Source organism: Eurypyga helias, unplaced genomic scaffold (assembly GCF_000690775.1).
Source record: "Eurypyga helias isolate BGI_N326 unplaced genomic scaffold, ASM69077v1 scaffold23412, whole genome shotgun sequence".
In the NCBI taxonomy this organism is placed as follows: domain Eukaryota; kingdom Metazoa; phylum Chordata; class Aves; order Eurypygiformes; family Eurypygidae; genus Eurypyga; species Eurypyga helias.
Genome location: NW_010238239.1, coordinates 34,000 through 47,249, shown reverse-complemented (window position 1 = coordinate 47,249; position 13,250 = coordinate 34,000). Strand labels below are relative to the sequence as shown.

Here is a 13,250-nt window from a genome sequence, read left to right as displayed (position 1 = left end):
ATTAGATGATCTTTAAGGTCCCTTCCAACCCAAACCATGCTAGGATTCGTACAAAGGAAAACTAAAAAAAAAAATGTATATATGTTAAAATATCTTTCTGAATAAGGTGCTCAGAGCTCTATAAGCTTTTTCCCTTTTACCCTAGCAAATACTTCTCAATCTATAAAAATAAATACTAAGTAGAAGTGGGTCAAATAACAAAATTGTAAACTACTTGGGCAAATTCATCTTTGCTCTATATTGAACTATAGTGGGAGGGTAGCAGTTATACTCTAGTAAGCCTTCTGGGGTTTGCTGGTGCAGTTTCCAAGCAAGACAGCAGTAAAAGCAAAATATCTGAAAGTTGTGACCAATTCCCAGAAAACTGAAATAAAATTTTGCCCTTCAGTTAGCAATAGCTGGTTACTACCAAAAGTTTAATAAACCACATTTTTTGTCAAATAGCTTACTGTTTCTGGGGGATTTTGAAAAGGTGGAATTTGGAGTTTGCTTGGATATTTTTGTATTCCCTTTTTTTGCCTCTCCAGGAAAAAAAAGGAGATGATCACGCTATGATTCAGTGTTCTGGTTAATGGGAAAAATTCCCTTTACTGCTGCCTGCTAAACAGTGTTGAATTAAACTTATTTTACTAGTTCCCTATCCTGCCTTAGTCCCCGTTCTGCATTCCATTTCGTAGAGTGTTTTGAACAAGTGTACTATTTTCCACAATTTCTCAATGGTTCTCCTTAGAAAGTCCAAGTCCTCAGAAATTCAGGAAAATAAATCAGAAAAAAATATATTTTTTCCAGTGCAAAGTTTTTCAGTTCAAAAATATTGTTCCCCTTTTCTTATCAGAACAAAATAGATAAGAAAATGGTCATTTAAAGTCTAGACTTTAAAACCAACTGGACTGGTGTTAATATTGAGGCTGTATGCAGTGCTAGGGAGTATGCAGAATTACATTTGTATATATTGAGTAGTTACAGTTTGGAATGGTGACAGAAGATATTTCAGTAATGCACTAATATATTGTAAGCCTCCAAAACAACCAACCAAGCAAAAGAGCAGGAGGTACAAGGAAAGACACAAAATTCTCTAACCCCTCTGTTTATTTGGGTTAGTTATGACAACTTGAAGGCTTTGGTAAGCTATGCAGTAAAGAAAAAGCAGCTTGTGCTTGCAAAATCTTTTTCCCCCCAACAAGAAGCAAAACATTTTTGTTATTCCACCTGCAGTAGTTTGATTTAAACAATTTGTTGTGGTTTATTTTGTTTGGGTTTTTTTTTTTTTAAACACTGATTTCAGTGAAGTGGTAATATTCTTAAAATATTCTAGAAGGCAACTCTTGTTTTGTCCATTAGCAACTTCTCGAGCATAAAATGGACTTAGGAGTCCATTTTTTAAAAATGAATGATGCACATATATGATTCCCAATGTGAGAATGAATACCTACTAGAACTGCTGCCTAAAACCACAGTCAGCATTTTATTTTAACAAAGCAAAAAAGACTAAATACCTACTGCGAGCACATGGAATCTCAATAGCAAATTTAAGTTACCATGAAAGAATAAGAAGCACCTTGTTGAGGATAACAGACTAGAAAAACTTTCTAACCTATGAGTTCTTTTGACTCAGAACAGCAGTCAACCATGTGCCTATGTCTTGTCAAATAAAACTTTAAAACATGAGCATCAAGGCTGCCCTGGACACTTTGCTGAACTAAGGCCAAGCCTGATTTTAATTCCTCTGGTCTTCATAGTATTTTCTTTATTCTCATGTATCAGTAGCAATACCATTTAACAATGCTAATATCAAATAGGACATATCCTGGTACCTTAGCCCATACCAATACTGCATTTGCAGTTCTCTGAGGTACCTTACAAATGAGGGCAATTGACAGAGCTCTTTGTATGAGTAACATTCAATGTGCACCTGAGTAATCCAGTCAGAGTAATTCAGACTAGAAGGGCCCTCTGTAGGTCACCTACTCCATCCATTCTCCGAAGTTAGATCAAGTTCCAAAGTCAGATCAGTTTGCTCATGACATTGTCCAGTTTTGAGTACCTGGAGTATTTTCATCTCCATCTTTTGATAGAGAATACCCAAATATCTCCATCCCTTGAATAGAAAAATGCACTCTTTTTTAAAAAAAAAAACTTAACACTATCAATATAAAACAATTTTTATGTTTGGCAGGGCTTTTTTAAATTTTCTTTTTGTTACATATGCTGAGGTAGCCTGGAGATTTGGTTATAATCCAGCTCAATGGTGAAAAGCAAATCTGACTTTCATTCAGACAGCTTAGTCAAAGAATAAATATTTAAAAGCAACTGAAATGGTATGCTCAAAATAAACACTTTAGTTCCTCAAGTCTTAGTTTCTTTTCACTTTGACAACAGCCAAAAAACCAAGACACCTTGTATTTTTCCTTGTAATTTGATCAATACTCTAAGAGCAGTTTCACCAGAAACATGGTGTGAAATCCGCATATTGCTTACCAACAAGGTAAATGACTCTTCTTTCATGACCAGCTCACTGCATGTCTTTGTTCCCCCCCATTTTATGTTCCTATTTAAAAACCTCACAACCGTGTAGACAGTGAATGCGTACTAGGAAATACAAGACTGCCACAGTATCATGGCTAAGCAACACAGTAAGTTCAACCTTTTAGCTGAAGCAGTCTTTCATGTGGAAGAAAAACAAAATCACTCTATCATAGGGTCTATGAATCACAAGACATACTGATTGCATAGGCTAACATCTGATTTACCACATGAGGTTCTAGAAAACCTTCCAAAAAAACATAAGAGGGCTTTAAAAATACCACCACCACTTTCCAAAATTGTCAGTCAAGTCAACTCTACCATCAGAATAGTTCAATAATCTCTTAAAGATTAAAGAAAGCTTAAACTTCCCCTTACTTCCTGAAGGGTAGACTGAGCCCTAAAAGATGACCAACACAGATGCCACTGTTTATACAGCAATACATCTCCAAGAGGAACAGGAGTCTGTTCTCTCAAGGGATGCAGACTGCACCTCCAGTGTCCTTTAGACCAGGACGAAACTGCAGGGCAGGAGGCAGCTCTGTCTAATTAGCACTCTACAGAGCTGGGTGCAGTTGCCATCTAGGTAATGGCCTAGGCTGCATGAACCCACCCCAAAGCAATAGTAACCCACACAAAATAGGAATGCTCCTGGAATTAACTTCACATGTTCCTCAAAAAGCAGGTTCTTCTTTTAACTGCGGGTAAGAGTTTAGACATTTCTCATGGGTGTATGATGGTTTAACTTCGTATACAACTGGACTGGTGAACAGGAAGCACTGGTAGCTCATTCAGATTATAGACAATTCTGCAAGCAGCTGTATTAAAATTTTTTCAGTGGGACCTATAATTCATCTTCATTAACTAATGCTTTATCTTCCTCTGAAGTGAGTACACTTTTTGTATAATTTCACCAATAACTCTAGAAAAATCTTACTATCAGAAAACTCATTTCTTTAACTCCATTGAAAACAGTGTTATCTATAGGGCATACACAGAAAACGCAGATGTGAGAAGTCACACATTTGATATGCCTGAGGTTTATCTGTAAATGCCACTAGACTCTGCTTAGATTAGATTTACAATAATCCTTGATTGAAAAGATTCCCAGAACCACATTAAGCTAAAATTTTGAAATGCCCTTTGCACTGGCAGAACCAGCATCTGATTACCAAAATTTTTGGTGTCTTGCCAAAGTCCTCTGTCAGAGCATTTATACCCAAAGGACCATGACAACATGTCATGGGTTAATTGGCTGGCATGACCATGCCCTGGAGAGGTAGGCGCATTGATCACTAAGGCTTCCAGAACCTGCTAACCTTGATGAGTGTCTCCAGGCTGAAGATCTATTCATTTTATCCATCTGTGTTTTGCCGAATCAGTGATTTTTACTTTTGAGGCATTTTTGATGTATGTGCCTGAGCTCTTTAAATCTAACCTAGTGTCAGAGAACAGTCTGAGCTCTGCTCAGTTCCCATGTCCTCAGTTGTACTCATACTCTTCAGCTCTTTCTGCTACAATCAGACAATTCATTCAATCTCTGAAATGTCATCTATGTGCCCATTTCTTATCTTTAATATGGAATTCTGTAATTGTTATTTTTTAAGACCAAAGCTTGTAAAGTGCAACTAAACAAGGAGACAAGCACAGGTGGATTTGACAACTACTGTATATACAAGAGAAGCCACAGTTCTCTTGCATAGGCACAAGAAATGAGTGATATCCAAACCAGCTGAATCAGAATAATAGATCTGTCTTAATTTTGTTTAATTTAATAGGCAAAATAAAAGGTTTCAAAGATCAGATCTGTTCAGTTTAAAGTTGTATTATAATGAGTTTCTCTAAAGGTAATTAGTGAGACCAGAAGAAACCCCCAAGAGTATTCTCCTCCGCATTGCGCTGAGAGGAAAACAAGACATATACTGAGCAACTGTACCTCTAATCAGAGTTCCTGCTCTATACAGTGACACACAGAAAACTTCTTTGTTGTCAGACCCTCCAGTTTTGTTCTAAGATGTATACCTAAAGGACACAAATTCCTGTGAAGAGGATCAGCAGTCACAAGCTGTATAGTCTCCAGAAACTCATTTCACAGAACTGTCAAAGGACAGGAAATGGCTGCAGCCAAAATAACAATCAGCATTTACAGAACCCATTAGTCAGTTACCTTTATTGTCGCTTAAAATGGAGCCAAAGGCACTGATCACAACATCAGCTTTCAGACGAACCACCTGATCCTCATCTTCTTTCCAGCTTCCATCATTGCTTTGTTCAGTTCTAACAAACTCCATAGCAACAATTCGTCCACCTCTAAGAACAACTTTCCGAGGGGAGAGGAAAGGCAGAAATTCACATTTCTCTTCTTTTGCAAGTTCCATCTGTAGAACAGAAACAATAAAATATATAACTTGAACATTGTGATGCTTTTATTAAAAAAAATATCTATTTTTTTTGACTCAAGATGCCACCAGGCATTCTTCTCTAGTAGAAGGCACCTGTGTACAGTACACAGTCATTTTCATACCAACGTCTCCTGCGCTATTAAATCAAGCAGTTCTAGAGAGTGGCACTAGGTAAATTTGCAATGCAAATATTTATTTCTCCAATATATATTCTTATTTTTCCCTGTTACTTTGAATATGTATAACTCCTCCGAAGGCAAAAGAGTAACCTTATGTAGTTATCTCTGTCTTTTAAGTAGAGGCCCAATATTAGTTAAGAACACACCCTGTTTTGTGTTTACTATGATTTTAAGATATAATTAAATGCTGATTACCATGTGCAAACACAAGTTTTCTTAGTGATAAATCAGACTTAAGATCTTCTGAATCTCTGCTGTGGTAAAACTGCATAAGTCAAATAGCATTTCCTTTTAGAAAAGTTCAGGACCTGGTTGTCTGTGTTTACACAACTACTTTTTTGAACATGTAATGTCCAACCTGGTATTATTCTAGCATGGGTGTTACCAGGTGAAGCTACTTTTATTTTAGTTTTTTCAAGGTCCCTACATGATTGGATAAGAACAAACCTTGGCAGCTTTTAGGAATTTACCCAGGCTTCTAACAAAGCTTTTGGTTTAGAGTGACAGCTGATTCTTGATTAGTAAGCATCTGAATAACACATGAGTTTGACTGTGCAATGGCTTCAGTAGTCTCAGTGTATCTATGATTCTTAAATGAAGTGCAACAGAAGTTAATTAGGCATCAAAAGACCCTCTATTATTTTTTTTTGCACCTCCATTCTCCTTCTATAAAGAGCTCCAAGATGCCCACCTTCTCAAAACAGATGACCAGACTACCACAAATCTCATAATAAAGATGCATTACATGTCCTGATATCCTCAAGTATACAGAAGTGCAAAGTATGCACTAAATAAGTTATAATAGCAAAAGACCACCAAAATAAGAAAACGTAACCTGAATAAAAACTTCTGTAGTACAGATACACTGTGGAAGCAGTCAGTTTCAAAATGTGCAGATGTCCCGATAAATGCCAAAATGCATAGCCAAACTAAAACTCAAGTTGAATGCTGAAATCTGTGTGAATGACATTGCTCCATTGGCAGTGATTCAAAGCCAAAATCACTGTAAGTAATTTTCTTATAAATTTTATAGGCTCCTAAGGCAATGTCAGGATCATTGAGATGCATTAGACAGTAGCCAGAAGGTATCATTCTAGTACCTAACTATGACCTGAAGAGTCACCTATAATACTCAAATGGCTGTTTGATCTCTGGGGTGCTTTCAAGATAAAAAAAAAATACTGTATTTTCTAATTTAGAAGAAAATCCACACTCTGTATGCAGATGCATCTCTCTGACATTACAGGAAAGAGGTACAGAGGAAAATTATTTGTAGAGACTATATAATGCGAGCCTCGGATCTTTAATAAACATTTTAATACAGATCTTTAATACATTTTAACTAATAAAGGTTTTGTTTATAAAAACATAGTCTTGTATTTTAAGTACCTATAGGACACTTTCAGACCCTATAGAAATAACCAATATTTCTTCTCATAAATGCTGTTATTCAATTTTACCTCTTCTGGGACAGCCCTGATATTAGTGAATCCCTTCCTGAAGACCACAAACACGCGACGAGCTCCACAGCGTAAAGCAGATGTTGCACAGTCAAAAGCAGTGTCTCCTGCCCCAAGTACAATCACAGTTCCATGTATTGATGGCAATGGAGAGCGACAGGCACACATCCCTGAAAGATGACAGGAAAACCCCATTTTCAAGCAGAGAAACCATTTCTGCATGACAGCTCAAAAGGTACTTGTACTCAAAGCAGTGTAAAATTGCATCTTACAGTTTCCAAGCATGGATTGTCACTATCAAATTATTCTGCTTCACTGAAAGAGTTTTATTCCCAATTTTAAGATATGCTCATATACATAATTTCATAGTCAGTACTCTACAGCTGCACCTTCCTATCTGAAAGAATTCAAATGACAACACATTTGTAGGAATGTGGTCCCATCAGGTTTAAATTACCATTAGCATTTTATTCAAAAGGTAAGTTTCTCTCTTATCAGATTTATCATCTTCACATTAAAAAACCCCAACATTTTTTAACATATTATAAAAAATAGTAGTATTTTGGCTACAACATGGTTCTCGGAGGCTATTCTCTACGGCAGCTGAACATGAGGCAGAAAGAATGTCATTATTACACTAATTCCTAGATCTTCCATAGGAAGAAAACGTTTAATATAGAGAAGCTTTCTACAAACAATTTACAAAACGTTACAAGGAGAGAATGACATCATGCATCGTCTACAGCTTGTATGTGAGGATTCAAACACAAGAAATTTTTAAGTAAAACTGAACTCTGTGTGTTCCTTGTAGAAGACTGCACTTTGTCACAAGTTTAAATATAATTAACTGTTGATTGGCAAATTATTGCAACTTAAAAAAATAGCACCATCAACAATATAAAGCTACATTCTCAATGAGCCCATGATCATTTCAGTCAGGAGGCACTAAGCTGGATGTGTAATCACTGAACTGTGACTCAAGTACCCTGCTAGAGTAGCAGCAGATTTTCACGTGCAATTGTAAATAAACACAATTCTCATTCAAGGAAACAATACTCCGTTTATAAGTCTGGATTAAAAGTAAGAAACAACATCCTAATACGCATATTGTCTCTCCATTTGTAATGTTTAATGCATGGCAAATGCTATCATTTCCCCTTCCCACCCCCCACCTGACCCCCCAATATTTACCTAATAGGCTTCTCATTCTAAAAGTGTCTCTAAACTTTTCTCATTTTTAACAAACTTAATCCTTCACAAAAATTGTACATTGAGCCATGGAAAAGGCACAAGTGCAGCAGGGGAATGGCAGCTCAGAGTGCCATTGCAGGACTAGTCTAGAATGAATGTCACAGTAGCCCACTTTGCTCTTGATAACAAGGGTACTCCCAAGGTAAATTCACATCTATGTATTTGCAAGGGGAATCCCTTTTGAAGGAAAGTATACTAACAAGTGGTATTCAGAACTTAATAAGCAGGCAGAATATGTACTTTACTGTGAATAGGTCTACTATGTCTATTATTTAGAGAACTAAGAGTAGGAAAGAAGATAGAGCAGGATATAGGATGTATATATTTTAAAATTCCATGCTTTAGAGCTACAGTTACAGAGAGAATTTAGGAAAAATTAACTGAAGGAGAGCATGTTAATTAACAGACAACATCAAAGACTGTCAGAAAAGGCTAGTTCTTCAAAAGTTCATCCTTTTTTATTGTAGATTGAATAATGATATAAATAATGAAATGACGACATCAAAAAATCATTACATATCTTGGCAAATCAAGAGTGGTACTTTGCCACATTTGAAAAGATGCAGATCACAGGATATAAGTCCTCCTACTGGCAGGTGACTTACACTATGTGAGTGCTGTGTCCACACAGATTTCTATACAGTATTTTTAGTCAAATTCTTACAAGAAGGGATTTTTTTCCAGGATTTTTTTTCCTTTGTTAGTCTACAAATATTTTGCAGTGCAGATATTCAATCTATTTCATTTCTAAACATCTTTCTTCAAAAGAAAAAAAACAAACCCACCCTTTTCTCCCAGCCCATTTGAGCTCAAGAAAACAGACAGAAGTAAGCATTTGATCAAAACAGCAGAGATGGGACAGATGGGATGCCAAATTTCCTGTCCTAAATATTTTGCATAAAATAGGGTAATAAACTGTATTTTTATAAACAGAATAATTTGCTGCAGAAGATACATTCTTCAACACATTGTTTATGGAAAGTCTGCTAACTAAGCAAGTGACCCTATATAATGCTAAGAAAAATTTCTGAATGCTCAGAACAAAATCAGTTCGTAGATAAAAAAGGTATATGTGTGGTTAAATATGTGGTCATATGTACAAGACCACATACTGTACTATGTATATGCCCAGAAAACTGTACACAGAATTTCTTTTTTAATCAATACATTAGGGAATTTAGACCATGAGGGAACGTGGCATAGAAATCACAAGCCCCGTCTCACACTGTCATCTGGGGCTTATGACTTCACTTTCATGGCCACTGAAAGCAGCTATATGCCTTGTGGAGCAAACACAGCTATCTCGGTACTCAAAAAAAAGATGTAGAAGCATAAAACAAGATTGCATTTGTTGCCTATGAAATGAGTGTTGTCTTATTAACTCCCAGCACGTGACTTGGGATCAAAAAATGAGAAGCTTAAAATGAGAAGCTTATGACATAATGCATTTTTTTGAATATAATTCAAAATAACAAATATAAATTATTAGATGTAATGATTTACCATGTGCTTATGTGTTGGTTTTAGTTGTGATAGAGTTGATTTTCCTCACAGTAGCTAGTAGATTAGTAGCTTAGATTTTTATATAAGACTATTTGCTTTACAGACTCTAGGACCCGACCAAACTCCTGAGTTTGAAACACACCAGGAGAAAACCTTGCCCCAGACCTATTCACTGGGAGGTGCTGCTGTGTAACCAGCTGTCCATTTTGATATATCAGTAACTGCTACTGACTTACTGAACATGATTACCACAAAACCAGTATATCACACACCTGGTTTACTTGCCATTGCTACCAAAGGTAGGAAGTCTTTAGATGTGTAGAATCCTTGATCCATTGTCAGTCCTTGGAATATACTGTCTCTGTTTGGTTCTGGTAAACCTAAGAAAGATAGATATTTTAAGGCATATCAGAACTACAAAGGAAATTTCAATGACTAACATATTTCACATTCCATATACATTTTCAAAAACATTCTCAATACAAGCACTTTTACAAATCCTCAGATGTTTCTAAAAGAATGTCACAAATGACTAGTTTTCTGTCTGTAGCTTACATAACTGATAATCTTTTAATAGTACTGGCACTTGAAAATAAGGTTGTTGGATAACCCATGTACTCATATAACTCATACCAAAACAACTGCAGAGGAAAGGGTTTGAGAGAACAGAATATACAGGATGCAAAAGCAGGGAGCTACTGGGGAACAGAAGACTCTTGTAAGCTTTTCTTGTACTGCTTTACCTGCATGTAGCTTACTGCTGTGAAATGGTTTTATTCCCTTTGATTTGAGGTATTTTTCAATACAACTAGTCTGGAGATAATACAAATGAAGCAATAATAAACAGCTTAACTGATGAGGAGAGGAGGACAAATGGCAATTCTGTACGATCTGTCTTATCTACAAGTATTTGTATGCCATCATTTTTTACCATTTTTTTTTAAAAAACTCTCAAGTCCTTATTGGCTGACATTTATTTACAGTTATTAATAGCACACATTTATAAAGAGAAGCCATATTATACAGGAATACACTTCACAACCAATAATAGCAACAAATACCTTTCAATTAAAAGCAGCAATAAGCATCTTCCAGTTATCAAAGAGTAACTTCTCATCGCTGTGCAAACATTTGACCAGCACAAAACAACCAGCCTAGCTGACACAGAAGTTAAAACATTTTTTTCATGCAAATGCAGTATCTATTAGGGTATTTTCAACAGGCCTTGACTTTCGTATTTTTATCTAAATAATATTAGAGTATGCTAATTAATAATTACCATAATTACCAATTACCATGGTTTGCTCCATACCAAAATGGAGCAAACGCCAACAATTTTTCTAAAAAAAACACAATATAAATGAGAAGTCCTCAGAGGAAGCAGGCAGAATTGGAGCATGCAAAGCAATCTATGTTCCCTCCATTCTCAGGCATGGATGGCAGCAGACTAATCTTTCTTCTCTTTGAGACATACTGGTTTGGACAACCATAAGAACACCATGCTAGTATCAACAATAAAGCAGGATTGTACTTTGAGGAGTGCTGTTCCATGAAGGGAAGGTTTAGACTTTTTATATTATTGAGGCAGCAAAAATCTGTCTCATTACAGCGTAAGATCAGGTCTCAGTCATAATTCAGGAATTTTTCATCAGTCACCTGATATAAGAGAAGTTTCTTAACCCCTGAATGAAGTTACTGTAAAACAAAACTAAAAATATACTTTTTTCTTCTTAAGTTACAGAGCAGAAAATGAAAACATGCTCTCAGTGAATTCAGCAGTCTTGCAAGTCAAAAAGCAAATTAAAACAAATTCTGAAATTTTTGCATTCAAATGTCTCATGCTATTAAGCACTTTCTTGATCTCTGTTTATGAAAAAAATCATGACTCAGTTGTTGAACATCCAGCTTTCAAAACACTGTTGATCTATAGTTGAATACTGAGAAAAATAATGTTCGAAAATAATAGCACGTACTGAGCTTCAAGATCTTTGAATGCTGTACTTCCTGGGTAGAATGGAATATCAGCTAAGGAAGAATGAATAATGGATATATCTTAAAAGGCTCCCAGAAATACTTAGTGCTATTGAAAGTACAATACGTAAAATGCATTAAAAGAAATTTTTAAAACTGCATAGTGACTACCTACAGACACAGGACTGTCACTGTGCCACTGTTTCTATTGAGGTATCCATAAACCATCCCAGAGGCCTCAGTTTACTCCTGGGAGAAACACTTTTGTCATCACTGAGAAGCACAGCCTATCTTAAAGATAATTTCCTTTCTACCCAACATCTTTCCCCATTCAAAAACAAGGAGAAACCCTCATAATCACTTTTATTTCCACTTGGTTTTGCTGCTGTTATCCCCTCCCAATGAAATTATTCTGTCTCTAACATCATCAGTATTTTGGCTCCCACAGGCTGAAGGAAGACTAGAATTAAGGGAACATCGTAATGTAAATGGTTCAGGTACATCACGAGTTCAGTGTCACTGAAATCAAAGACGTTGGATTAAGAACACATTGGATCCACCAACATTTAGCTTGGCTGACATGACTAAAAAAAAGCCTAAGAGGTAGTCAGTATACATGGCATTTTCTGTTATTTATTTCATTATTTTCATTTTGCTGAAAACTCATTGAAAACCAATTCTGCAATATTTTCATTTGAAGGAAATACAGGGGATTTTTCTCTTACACCTATAAACACCCGGCACAGTTTCAAGCTCTTTGCTAAGCATCTGCTGGAGGTTGTACTGGATTTTAACATCTCTTTGTTGTTTAGTATTTGCCATTATAATGATTGCATTTAATTTTTGTTAAAATGGAGAGACTGAATACTTCTTAAAGCCACTAGGCTATCTAAGAAAGAGACAGAGGCAAATAAACAGAGAAAGATATCAAGAACTGATAAGATCCACTTTAGAGAGACACCATTTCATCATAAACAGCCAACCTACAGAATCATGCTTTACAGGCAGTTCAAATATTGATAAATAGTCAACAGCCTCTCAGGAGAAAGAACATTTGATGAAAAAACAGCTATAGACGAAAAAAGCATTTTCAAGCAAACTGTTTTAGAGAAGAAATAAAATTTTTAAAACCCCAGTCATCTACAAAAGACACAACTGAGGTCAAAATAATGAACCAAGAGAAATATCCTCTGAAGATAAATCAGAGCCATCCTTTAGCAAAAGGGAATTTGCACACTAGTACAAAACAGCCAGGAGCCACCCAAGAAAAAAAATGTTAGAAAAACAGGAGGGCTTTCTCCTAGGTCTTAGGCTGAAGCCAATGGTAGTCAGATCTCTGGTCTCCAACTCCATCTGCAAGCCATCTAAAAGGCTTTTTTATTTATTACTTGGTATTTATTACTTGGTATTTCTTGTCCCGAAACAATCACTCTCCTAGGTCTTTTGTCTTTAAATAACCTATATAAAAATCTAGTGATAACATATTTCACCTTTATTGAAGAGCAACTCTTCTGAAGGGCAACCAGGAGGAGACAGCCTAGAGTGACAATTCCACCCATTTTGTTCAGATGGATTCTGCATACCCCTGTGCAAGCAGATATGCCTGCCACCCCCCCACCTCCCCCCGCAGCCAAAGCCCTAGTCTTCCTGAAGCCTCACTCCATTTACCTGCTGATGCCAGGAAACGAGTTTTTGAAGCAACTGATACCCAAACAGCACAACGAAACTTCAGTCTGTGGAAAATGGCATTTACTAAGAATAGTGAAAGTAGAAGCATCATGAAAATAACATCTTGCATAACAGATCTAGTTCAGTTTAGCAAAAGCTAATGTAGGCAGTCCCAACCTGGGTCAGGAACAGTGTAGAAAGCAATTCATCTCTATTCCTGACCCTCTGCTTTGCTAGGCCCTGCCTTTTGTCTCCAGATGCTTCACCTATCTCTCAGTAAGCACCTCTCTCTT

General features: G+C 36.4%; 1 protein-coding gene across 1 annotated transcript in view; it reads right to left on the bottom strand.

The window, feature by feature from the left end:
- The window catches only part of LOC104506739 (dihydropyrimidine dehydrogenase [NADP(+)]-like), a gene marked incomplete at both ends in the record, with an annotated part of 21,988 nt that extends 12,290 nt beyond the window's left edge, over positions 1-9,698 (bottom strand). The window contains 3 exons of the mRNA XM_010147792.1: positions 4,691-4,901; positions 6,565-6,734; positions 9,591-9,698. Of these exons, the coding sequence (XP_010146094.1) occupies positions 4,691-4,901; positions 6,565-6,734; positions 9,591-9,698 (489 nt within the window). The remainder of the gene's footprint in view (positions 1-4,690; positions 4,902-6,564; positions 6,735-9,590) is intronic.
- Positions 9,699-13,250: the final 3,552 nt, after the last annotated feature.